Genomic DNA, 12,673 nt, shown 5'->3' with positions numbered 1-12,673 from the left:
AAAACGTAAAAAAACATTAGAGATTTTATTAAAAGACATTAGGTTAAATGTCCCTTATAGAATACGACAATAGTAAAGTCTTTCAATTTAAAGTATTCTCGACTGCAAACGAAAAATAAAATCCAAAACTTTAGTCCTAATGTAAGCAAAAGTGTATCGAAACGTGAATGTTCCATCGTTTGTTTATTATGTAACTTGAAAACTCATGCTACAAACTTGTGCACTATGATGGAAACCAAACAAAAGATAAAACAGAAAAAGAAAATTGTGTTTAGTTAATTGGTTATTTAAAGATATGAGTTAACTAATAAAAGAAAAAATTAATAAAAAGAATATTGGCCAGTCCATTGTTGCTTAAAAAAATAAAAAAAATAAAATTTTTAAAAACAAAGCTATATGGACCATATTCACCCAAACTTCTAATTGTTATAATAATTAATTTTAGGATAACAAGCAAACTAGTTTAAAGGTAGTAACAAACGCCGTTAATACGTTAATTTATAATTTTGGAATATATGATTGGCAAAACGAATATTTATAAATTGTAAATATGAGTTTCTCTTTTATTTAATTTATTTTATTTTTAACAATATGTTAATTTAACTAGGGTATAGCCCGTGTTACACACGGGTGGAAAAACATATCAACAAACATAATAAATTTAAACAACAAATTCATGCAACACAAAATTTATTCAAACTTTCGGACCAAAACGTTAACCATTTATGTTGTCTAGATATTAAAAGTTAAAAGTTACAATAAATTAATTGACATCGAACAAACAAAAAACATCAACAAAAGACATAAACATGTTCTTTCATATTAAACCACCATCAACTTCTTCAAACATTCTATCAAAATAAACTCAATTTATTTCACCACCTGAAAATATATTAAAACAATAGCATCCAAATTAAATAGACCATAATAACATATTTAATAATGAGTAACATTTGAACATTAATAAAGTTATTTTTATTAAATTGTTGTTTTATTAAAACAAAATAACATATAACAACAAACAAAGTAAAATGACAACATAAAATATCATTCTAACTTAAACTATTAAACCAAAAAGATATACCAATAAAAATCTTGTTTTGGCCATCATTTTATAACTAACAAATTTGATACTATTTCAAAACAACTTGTTTTAAAATATTTTCAAAATAGTTACAAAATATAAAAAAAATAGAATTAGTCAACTTCAAAAAATTATAAAATTGTTTTTGACTTTTGACCAATCTTGCAACAAACTTTTAAATCACTGACATCAATATTTTGTTAAATTTGCAAAACATTAAAACGTTTTACAATAAATGAATTCTCAAATAACTTTGGTATTAAAAAATTTTATGTTGACTTTGAAAACAATTAAAGCTGAAAAATATGACTAATTAATTTAGAATTAATTACGAAAATGAAAATCAAATTGGTTAATTTGAAAACTTCAAAAAATTATGGAAAGATTTTGAAATGAGTTTAAAATTATAGAGAGTATTAAAGCCTTTAAAACTTTGTTGAAAGATTAGTCAAATTCCAAATTTAAAAGGAGTTTAAATATGTAATTAAATTGTATTAAAACCATTAATACAATTTATTGAGTTTAACTATCCTTATTAGTTATTTAAACAAATAAGGATAGTCAAACTCAATGAATTGTATTAATAGGATACTTAAACCTTGTTGCAAGTAAGACTCGAAAATTTATTTAAGTTATAACTTATTCATTCGGTTTTTTTACAAATAAGGAAAGTCAAAAGATATAAATTGTAATAATTGGATAATTAGGTTATTATTTCGGTCAAACCACAAATTAAGGAATGAGTTTATAAATATGGAAAAAATTAAAAACATAAAAATGAGTTGTTCATTCGGTTTTTTTTAAAAAATAAGAAATGTCAAACTTTATAAAGTGTCATAATTGCATTCTTAAATGTGTATAAATCTAAAAATGTAAACTAATATGAATGGTCAAAAACGATTCAATATGAATGGTCAAATACTTAAATCGGTCGGAAATTTATTTAAGTTATAACTTATTCATTCTGTTTTTTAACAAATAAGGAAAGTAAAAAAATATAAATTGTAATAATGGGATAATTATGTTATTATTTCGGTCAAACCACAAATTAAGGAATGAGTTTATAAAAATGAAAAAAATTAAAAACATAAAAAAGAGTTGTTCATTCGTTTTTTTTTAAAATAAGAAATATCAAACTTTATAAAGTGTCGTAATTGAATTCTTAAATGTGTATAATCTAAAAATGTAAACTAATATGAATGATCAAAAACGATTTAATTTAAATGGTCAAATACTTAAATCGGTTGGAAATTTATTTAAGTTTGACTTATTCATTCGGTTTTTTAACAAATAAGGAAAGTCAAAAAATATAAATTGTAATAATGGGATAATTATGTTATTATTTCGGTCAAACCACAAATTAAGGAATGAGTTTACAAAAATGGAAAAATTAAAAACATAAAAAAAGGTTGTTCATTCGGTTTTAAAAAAATAAGGAATGTCAAACTCTATAAATTGTATTAATGAAATTCTTCAATATGTATAAATCTAAAAATGTAAACTAATATAAGATTGAAAGTTATAATGAGATTTTAAATTAGACGGAATATTTGTCACTTAACTAGAAGTTGACAAAAACAATAGAATAATGATTATATTAATATATATATAATTTAATTTATATTATAATCTTATAAATAAGGAATATACATGAATATTAAAAAAATATACATAAATATTAAAAAAATTTAAAAAATACATCTTATTAACTAATGTTCAATCCATGCAATTAGCTTATATGAGTCGGAACAATAACCTGAAATGATAAAGTCAAATATTAATATTCATATTATGAAAGATTTTAATTATAGTTTTATAACCGGAAAATTTGAATGGTCTTACCAGAAAAACAAAATAGTGATAATGACGATGGTATCTCCGATTTTTATTTAGAGGGTAAAATGAAATATTCCTTACATCAATCGGGACAATAACCTGAAATAATTAAGTTTTGTTATAACATTGATATTATGGAAGATTTTGAATTATAATTTATACCCGGAAAATCTAAGTTGGCCTTACCGGAAAAAGAATAATGATAATGTCCATGGATGAAATTGATTTTTATTTAGAACCTAGAAGAACAACATATAAAAAAACAGAAAAAATATAAAACTTCAAATAAATATAAAACAACCATTGTTATAGGTATAACACATGAACGGAAAAACTTACCGGAAAAACGTAAATACGTAGAAATATTAGCTTCATCGCCGTTTTTGATTTAGAACCTAAACTGATTTAAAAAAAAATCAGTTAACAATGAAAATAAAGATAAAAAAGTTAGATCTACAATAACCAGAAGAAAATATGATGTTGCCGGAAAAAGATATAACCTTGCCGGAAAATCATATAACATTGTTGGTCATTAGAGTATAATATATAACCTTACCGGAAAATGATTAATCTCGATCTACATTACCGGAATATAGAAGATGGTCGATGGTGGAGTTAGTAAGCCGAGAGAGAGAGAGAGAGAGAGAGAGAGAGAGAGAGAGAGATTAAAATGATTAGGGTGAAAAATTCTAATGTTTAAATCAATGTTTTCAAACCCGGTCCGGACATCAACCCGGACCCGGATGACGTCATATATGTGTGTATATACATAAATACACACACACACACACACACACATATATATATATAGGGATGGGTTATTGTAAAAAGAGGAGTGTTTCTAAAAAGTGTAAGAAGCAATTTGGGTTGTTAGATCTTGTTAATCAAGGGTCAAGATTAGAAGATGGAATAAAATAAGGAGTGTCTTATTTTACCACTTGATATTGGTGTGTTAAAGGGTATTTTAGGGATATTAAGTATTTATATCATGCAAATTGTCAACTTATTAATCGGGGAAGCTCCTATTTCTATGCAACCAGTTGTCGACCTTCCAAAAAACACTCAATAATTAAATCTTCTTATATTATTCAACCATAGTCGATTCTCGTCCACAAACAATCACCATCAGACTAAGATTCTCTCTCTCTTTCTCTCCACCGCCGTTTACAAGAAAGAAGACGAAGGTAAGAATTTTGGTTTCGTCATTCAAATCCGATGATCGATTCAAACTGGTGTGTTTATGTTTAATCGTTGGTGGGTTTTATACTCTGTTAACTTCTGACTTTTAAAGGGTGTGTTTAATTGAACATGCAGGTGAAGAAAAATGGAGAAGAAGAACAGTAAATTGAACACTAGTGCAGCAAAATCGAAGGATACAGGTGTGTTTTTAGGATGTTATTGCGTTTTAGTTGAGACCCCCAATTCTAGGGTTTCAGTTACAGGGCTGAGTTGTTCCGATGTGTTTTTAGTGACGGCAGTGTGTGGTATTTGTGTTTGTGGTATGGTATAGTGTGTTTGATCTTCGTGATTGAGTTTTTTAATTGGCTTTCAGTTTTTTAGTTGATGTGTTTTTACTTGGTTTGAGTTTAAGTTGAACATGCAGGCGAATGTTGGGTTTGATTTTTTTAGTTGATGTGTTTTTACTTGGTGATCAAGAGTTGTTTTATGAAATGTGTTACAAAGTTTTGTGTGTTTTAGTTGTTGATTTATGAGGTGTACGTGGTTTTATTTGATGTGTTACAAAGTTTTGTGTGTGTGAGGTGTTATGTTCGTCTGGTGAGATACCAAAAATAATTTAATCTTGTTTTTATGTTTTAGGTGTATGTTATTCGGGGTAAAAAGGTTTGTGTGGTTTAAGTGTTTTGATGACTTTATGTGGTTTAAGTGTTTTGAGGTTGTGTGTAAAAAGGTGTGTGTGTTTTAACTTTTCGTTTAGTCTGTTAGTTGTTATTTTATGTCAGATGATGTATTTGTTTGTGTTTGTTTTGATGTTGGTTTGTATTAACACGTTGGTTTTTGGTTTGTTAGTTAGGAGAAGCCCACGAATTGCATACAATACCACTTTCAAGGGTCTAGCCTACGGGGATGAGGTGAAGAAAGAGATTAACTTCAAAGGTATTCATATTCATATTGTTATAGTTGTAGTTGTTACGTACTTAATTTTGGTGTGTTGTAGAAAACGCAAAAAATGAAATGGAAGGAAATTCGTCACGCCGGGCGACAAATTTGGTTGAGGATTTTTTTAAAAGTAAGTTTGTAATTGAAGTAGATTGTGTTTTTACTTGAAATTAATGTGTTATTTGTTGAACATTAATTGTAGTAGGTAGTGTTTTTAATTGAAATTAATTTGTTATTTGTTGAAACTAAATGCAGCTGGCACTGTTGACTCAGATGACGACTTTGTAACTCCACGTGATACGATGTTGAAAAAGGAAAAGTTGGGTGAAAATAAGAAGTTAGCATTTTACGATTATGTTGGTCAAAATATTAAACCGAGGGTGAAACATAGAATGTTCCACGTGTATATCACAAATTTAACCAATGAGCAGAAAAAAGTTGTAACTAGTATGGGTTTTGGTAGTATTCTCGAAATGAGTATAGCTAACATACCAACCGGGTTGGGCTACTGGTTGGTTATAAACTATGACCACAGTAATAGCATACCCAATTTGGGAGACAACATGTAAAAATTACCGAGACACTTGTAGAAAGCATGTTAGGGATCCCTAGGGGAAGTAATGAGATAGTGGAGACGTTGAGGCCTAGAGCTGAGGATAAGGTCGTGAGAAGATGGAGAAGTCAATTTAAAAACCCACAAGGAAGACTTTGTCCCATAGAATTTATGGAGTTTGTGAAAACAAAGAGGGATGTAAGCTGGCATTTCAAGATGAATTTTCTGGTTGCTCTAGGGACATATATGGGTGATATTACCGGGAATAACACGGTTAATAAAAAATTTCTACCAGCAGTTAGAGACATAAATAGCTTGGGGGAGTTGAATTAGTGTCGGTACCTAATAACAGTTATGCGAAGGAGACGCGAGAAATGGAACGAAAGTAAAGAATACAACGGGTCCATGATTTTGCTAGCGGTACGTATTTGATTACAATTTTGTTTGTTTTGTAAGGGTATCTCAAAGTATTATTAACCCAACTTTTACCTGTCTTTTTTTAACCTGTTAGCTGTTGTTGTTTTTTGAAAATGGTGTTTGATTTTGTTTGTAGTATGCGTACGCGAATAATCAGTTTAATTGTGTCGTGGAAAATGGCAAGAAGTTGATGGCCGTTAAGGTTTTCGTGGACGACGACCTAACAGTTTTACAAGACATGTTGGAGGAGAAACGGCTGGGTAAGGTCACAATTGAAAAATCAGCGGGTAAAAAGATAACAAATCAAGAGAAAGATGCGGGAGATGTTGATGGTGGTAAAAAGGTGGCTAAGTTTATGAAAAAGGAGTTAGCCAAAATGGTGATCAGAAAACACACTAAAAAAACAAATCAAGATAAGAAGTTTGTTGAATCGGATCAACAAGAGGATGGTGATAAGGTGACTGATGTTCAAACAAAACAAGATTTTAAGGATGATAACGTTGTTGTTGTTGAATCTGAGCAACACCAGGAGGGGTTTGATAAAGGTGAAGAAATGATAAATATGCCGACACAAACTGATGAAGAGGTAAGATAGTATTAAAGTTTATATGTTTATTTTATATGTAAGTTGTGATTTTAAATATTAAAGTGTTGGGGTGTTTTTGGAAATAGGAGAGAGCAGAGCGGCTGACGGACTTGATGCAATATTTCGATAACGTATACGGAGATATATGTCGGGAGTTTGATGAAGCATATGATGAGTGTGCTGGTAGCCTTTTAATTAAAGAGTTGGAGGATCAGTGGAAGAAAAACCTAGCTAGATATACAGGTAAGCGGGAGGATGAGACTGGGAAAAATGAAGGAGATGGGAACGGTGAAGCATCTCCAATAGTGATGACACAAAGAACTTGGGAAAGCATGGAAAGGTTGTGCGCAAAATATGAATCCGGTTCAATAAAGTCTACGCCCCAAAAGAAAAAAGTTAGTTTCATTGTGCCCGATTTCAATCTTGAATCTGGAGTTAAAAAAGATGATCGTGAGACGTTAGCTGTTATAGCGAAAGGGAAGCGACTTGCTGAACCGGACTGGGAGGTAAACACACCTAATAGACCCCAGAGATTTAAGTTCCTTTCCGAAGTTTATTGCTCACCGCATTCGAAACGTGCGGTGTCGTTGAAAGCTACGCTAACAAAGAAAGAGTCGAAGGTGGCTGGGTTTGTGTTCGCCGCTTACGGGAACCATTGGTAAGTTTTAGTGTTTATGTGTTATTAATTATGAATAGGTATTGGGTATTATGAACTTTATATGTAACGTCTATTTATTTTCATTAATTCAGGGACATTGTATTTAGCACGGGAGGTGGGGTTAGCATACAAAAGGTGATAATGGAAACTTTACGGCCGGACACATAGGTGCACGTGTCGGTAATGTCAGCGTGGGCAAGTGTGTTAAACCACGAAGAAGCTATACGTTCAAAGTTTAACACAGTTCATAGGCTTTTCTGCTCGGCCGTGATGCTGGTATGATTAGTATTTTTTGATTTAGTAGTGTTGTTTTGTTGGTCATGAATAATGATTAATTTGTGTTGATAAATAACACAGCTACCGGACCAGTATGAAAAAGACCTACCAACAAGAATCGGATGTTTTAAGGAAAAAATGGACAAGCATTTGGAAACACAAAGACTAAGAAGCATTATAGGCGTGGATGTTGTGTTGATACCAATTATAAACACAAATCACTTCTGTTTAATGGCGTTCAACCTGAAGACACATCAGACTTTTGTTATTGATAATATGGGACCAGGGGGTCGTTCAAGTTTATGTATAATGGCTGGCCCGAGAAGATGGTATGTGTGTTTTTTTGTTGTTCAAGCATTATTATTTAAATTTTTATGTTAACTGCTATTATAACATTTGTCACAGAGAGAAACATTTGCTGGTTACCTAGCGTTGGTAGATCACCCTGATGCGTCAAAGGTCAACACATCAACATTGTCGAGGGTGGATATACCATGGGCTAGTAAAAGCAACCATGTCGATTGTGGAGTGTTTATGATGAGACACATGGAGACCTTTAAGGGTTGTGTGACAAAGTAATGGTTTGCTGATTGTGGGCTCTCAGATGAGGTTGACGCTCGTGGAAAAGTTATAGGGAAATAAAAAGAGGAGCTAAACGATCTTCGAAGGAAGTATGTCGCGAAGATGTTGCTGAGCGAAATCAACTTGACAAAGGAGGAGTTCGTGCAAGTTATGATGGAGTATAATAGTTTGTCTGTTGATGCGAAGATGGGACTGGAAAACACAGCGCCGACAAGAATAATTGAACACTTGAAGCTATCTTGATATTATGGTACAAGTATTTTCTTTATGTGGATTTGAAAGTAAAGACTTTTGGTTTTGTGTTTTGGATTTGAAAAGTTTGAATGATAGTACAACTTGTTTTGGATTTTAATGTTAGACTCTTGTTTTTATAAGAACTTGTTTTGGGTTTTAATGTTTATAGATTGCAACATGTTAAGAATATGTGATGATGGTTTAATACATGAGGAATGTGTAGTATAATTAGTTGTTGTGTGTTGTAGTTAACGTATTACGCAAATCCGTGTATTAGTTAATGACGAGTCTGTTTCGGTTTATAACACGTTAAACCGAATTTTAACCTATAAGTTGATAACAAAGTAAGTGTAATATTAACGGACCAAAGTGTTTGAAGGTAAGGAATTCGAATATGCATAGCACCTTAATCAGAATTTTAACACTATATGTTGTATGTGTTGATTAGAAAGTAAGAGTAATATTAAGGAACCTAACTGTTTGTAGGTAATGAATTCGAACATCGATGTGTTCAGTGTATAAAATATCAATATGAATGGAAATTAATAACGAATAAAAACATAACTTATTACCAAATCATAAAACGACGTAAATGTTTTCTAATGCTGAACAATAAGATTAGGCACATATTAATAAATAGAGCATCCATAAAATAAAAAAACACACTCAGCAACCATTGTTTCTTAAATGAAAATTGGAAAAAAGTTAAAATGTGCTAATAAAATACAAACCAAACAAAGTTTAAAACCCACAATGAACCTTAATGTTCCATCTCATCAACTTGGGAGGAGGTAGCAGCCGCTGAAGTGTCATCGGTTATAGCATACTTATGATGATTACGGGCATCGTGACCTGGTTGCTTACATATTCTGCACGTCCGTTGAGGGTTATCCAGTTTACGTTGACTTATTGCTTGCTCTCGTATAGACCTGTACCGAATAGGAAGCCCGCAACCTTTATTCCTAACACCAATTGGAGCACGTATGTTGTTCTGATCAGGTTGAGGGACGCCAATGAGTTCTTCAAACCGGTCTCTTCTGCTAGGTCTAGGGGCGTCAAACGTAATCTTGTCAACTTTTTCTTTATAATCATTGACGTAGTCACGAAGCTGGTTTAATTTTTCCATGTCAGTAACCAGTTTATTTATAATATGATCATTCATGATATTAATATCCCAAAAAACACGATATACATCGGTAGTTTTGTCTACGTTAGGCTCATCAAAACCAACAGAACGCATCGGGCTATTAGAAACGGCATCTTTGGTCCACCTACGGTTAATGTACTGCCTTGGGAAAACCCTGATATCTCCAATGTGGAGAACCTTAAAAATGTGGCGACATAGTAAGCCAAATTGCTCGAACCGCTTGCAGCTTCAATACACAGTCACGTCTTCCGAGCGAATCATTACCTATGATGATTAGTAAACTATTTATATATATATATAACAATAAATATAAAAAAAACATGTAAGCCCGTATAATATTTACCTCGTGAAAAGAAGCTGGTTGATGCTCAAAGTCTCGAATACTAAACTTTAAAAAATCACCAACCTGTTCGTAGCTTCGGGAAGTGCAGTTGTGAAGGGCTTGCTGAATTTCCATTTGGACATCAAAAAATATGGTTCTTGTGTATATTTCATGAGCTTGATTTTCAAGAGTGTAGTTACTTTCAATTTTTGCCCTTGTGTAACGACAATCATGATCGTTCTTCTGATGTTCATGCCTTTGATGTTCCAATGCAGTTTCAAAATGTGCCAAGAACTCGACCAAAGTGCAAGTTGCGTTGCAAAATTTCCCAAAAAAGTAGTTCTCGCTCTCTGATCTTCACGTACGTATTAGACCAGACATATTTTCTTCACGATAGTATGCTGGAATCCACGAATCTCTAATCTGGAAAATATCTTTCAGCCAGGCAAGGTCGTTTAACTGAAAATCGGTCATTATGGAATCCCACTCCTTCTCAAACAATTCGGGTGTTATAGAATCAATCCATACAAATCACAAAGCCGAGTCTTAAAGTCGGTAGTGTTGCATAGATTGGCACCGACCTGGGAATGTATGTTTTTTCAGATAATTAGAAACAATATAATCATTATTGTTATAAATAAAAAGGTGGAAGATAATTAAAATGGAGTTTGTACCTTCCCATATAGTTTATCCATGATATGCCACATGCACAAACAGTGTCTAGAGTTTGGGAAAACGTCTTCAATTGCACGCTTCATGGCGGGGTCTTGGTCAGTTACAACCACAGGGGGTTCGTAACCAAAAGCACTCTTAAAACACCGCAATAACCATGAATAAGTTTCAGCTGTTTCATCTCCAAGTAGAGCCGCGCCAAGAGTAACATTCCTATTATGGTTGTTGATTCCAGTAAATGGAACAAAAACCATGTTATACCTATAAATGAATATAAAACGAAATAAATACACACAACTTTTGTTTGTATAATTGAAAAGAAAAAATGTATAATATGGAATGAAAAGTTGTGTACTTGTTATGACGATATGTAGCATCAAATGAGACAACGTCCCCGAAGACATAGAAATTTCTCTTTGCACACTCGTCAGCCCAAAATAAACCCTTCAATGTGCCTTCTTTGCTGGTAATATAGTCACATGAAAAATTAGGACAAAAGTCTTTTTTCGCCATAAGACGTTGAACAACCATCTCAGCATCGTAGTCGCCAATATACAAGTTAATCTTTCTTTTGTAGTTTTTGCAATCAGACTTTGTTGCACCAACTTTATCGAAGCCACCATATAGGGTCCGCATAATTGTAAAAGCCTTCACCGGACCAATGTTGATATTAGCCAAATCATCTATCACCTTTTTATGTGTAAATGTAAGCTCCCTAGAAGCTCTCATAAAATGCATATCATTTTCGTTAACAAAGAGATGATTGTGTGCCTCGCCAAAAAATTTGACCCTATATTTGCCTTTATCATTTAAAACCAAGCGGAGTTGTGCATTACAACCAGTTCTTTGAGAAGGTCGCCTACGCTCTTTTTTCCTTTTATAATCTTGACTAAGCGTATCAACTTCCTTAACAGTTCTTGACCCTTCCTTGGTACAAACAAAATACTTGAGACGAACAACGTTATTAACGACCGATTGTGTGCCTTTCCTTATAGAAAACCCGCCCGCTAAAGCATATCTTTTATAGAATTGCTAAGCAGCGTCTACAGAATCAAAAAGCATACCTTCATTGGGTATCATTGATGCAGACACAATTGGCGTGTACGTCTTAGTGCCGGAATTGGAAGAGATGTGTTGAATCCCAAGCTCTTGGTAATTTGGTGGATCTGTGAAGTAAATACAAGAAAACTAATCAACTTAAAAATTAAAAGTAACAAGCAATAACACACTTATTTACGCAAAATTCAAAAATAGCCAACATACATTATAATAGAAAAAACAAGCAAAACACACTAAAAAAAATCATTAATTCAGAATACAATAACAGCCTTCAGACACTATAATCGAAATAACAGCATAAGACACACTAAAAAAATTAACACCTAAAACACACTGTAATAAACATAACACGCAAAAACACACTATAATCAAACTTCTAAACCCTAGTTGACGGCTGATGAGAATACAATGACGAAACAAAACAGAAAAAACAACATAGTCAACAAACAAATGATAAACATATAATAAACACACCAGTTTACAAAGAACAACATTATTACTTATTTAGACATCGACCACATGAAAATAACGAACCCTAATGGCGGTTAAGATATTTGTTATCACCGGTACAGTATATACGAAATAAAAAAACATCATAATTACGATCAGATCGTAATTACGATCAGATGTGTTGAACCCTAATGACGAATTACATAACAATGTAACCTAATTGTTATAGGTTTAGAAACATTCAGAATAACATAACACACCATGTCTCGAAGCACATAAAGGAAAAACTAAAAAAATAATATTTGAATTTTACCTAATTGATGTTCATCCATGAAGGTCTCCGTGTTGAATATTGTATTGACTAGTAAGATGATTAATTGATATGAATAAATGAGATGGAGAATAAGAAATAAAAGAATACTGATCTTGATGATAATGAAGAACGTGCATGATAATATCAAATCAATTGGTTATTTTTTATTAACAATCGATTAATAAGGAAAAAATCATGGCTGTATAATATTTTTAATTAATTATATAATTAAATACCATAATAAGAAAATAAAGTAAGATTACAATCCTACCCTTATCATCTAATGGTTGAAAATGCTTCCTACACTTTTTAGGAAAACATTACTTTTTATTTTAACCTTTCTCTCTCTCTCTCTCTCTCTCTCTC

At 32.1% G+C, this 12,673-nt stretch overlaps 1 protein-coding gene and 1 pseudogene across 1 annotated transcript; one reads left to right on the top strand and one right to left on the bottom strand.

Moving 5' to 3' along the window:
- Window positions 1-5,580: 5,580 nt before the first annotated feature.
- Window positions 5,581-8,707, top strand: LOC143628936 (uncharacterized). Its single transcript, XM_077098369.1, has 5 exons — window positions 5,581-6,011; window positions 6,145-6,594; window positions 6,681-7,528; window positions 7,610-7,857; window positions 7,934-8,707. The coding sequence occupies exons 1-3, from the start codon at window positions 5,946-5,948 to the stop codon at window positions 7,254-7,256; spliced, it is 1,092 nt and encodes a 363-aa protein (XP_076954484.1). The 5' UTR covers window positions 5,581-5,945; the 3' UTR covers window positions 7,257-7,528; window positions 7,610-7,857; window positions 7,934-8,707.
- A 768-nt stretch (window positions 8,708-9,475) lies between these two features.
- Window positions 9,476-11,565, bottom strand: LOC143628937 (protein FAR1-RELATED SEQUENCE 5-like; annotated as a pseudogene).
- Window positions 11,566-12,673: the final 1,108 nt, after the last annotated feature.

Source organism: Bidens hawaiensis, unplaced genomic scaffold (genome assembly GCF_021521415.1).
Source record: "Bidens hawaiensis isolate Kalapana, Puna unplaced genomic scaffold, B.hawaiensis_p1.1 tig00005104_1, whole genome shotgun sequence".
NCBI lineage: Eukaryota > Viridiplantae > Streptophyta > Magnoliopsida > Asterales > Asteraceae > Bidens > Bidens hawaiensis.
The sequence above is the reverse complement of the archived record's forward strand: the minus strand, read 5'-3'. Positions and strand labels throughout refer to the sequence as shown.

Excerpts from the sequence above, each read along its gene's own strand:
- LOC143628936 (XM_077098369.1), top strand. The coding sequence starts at position 5,946 with ATGCGAAGGAGACGCGAGAAATGGAACGAAAGTAAAGAATACAACGGG. Across the intron at positions 6,012-6,144 it reads GGTCCATGATTTTGCTAGCG|TATGCGTACGCGAATAATCA; the intron begins GTACGTATTTGA and ends TTTTGTTTGTAG. Across the intron at positions 6,595-6,680 it reads CGACACAAACTGATGAAGAG|GAGAGAGCAGAGCGGCTGAC; the intron begins GTAAGATAGTAT and ends TTTTGGAAATAG.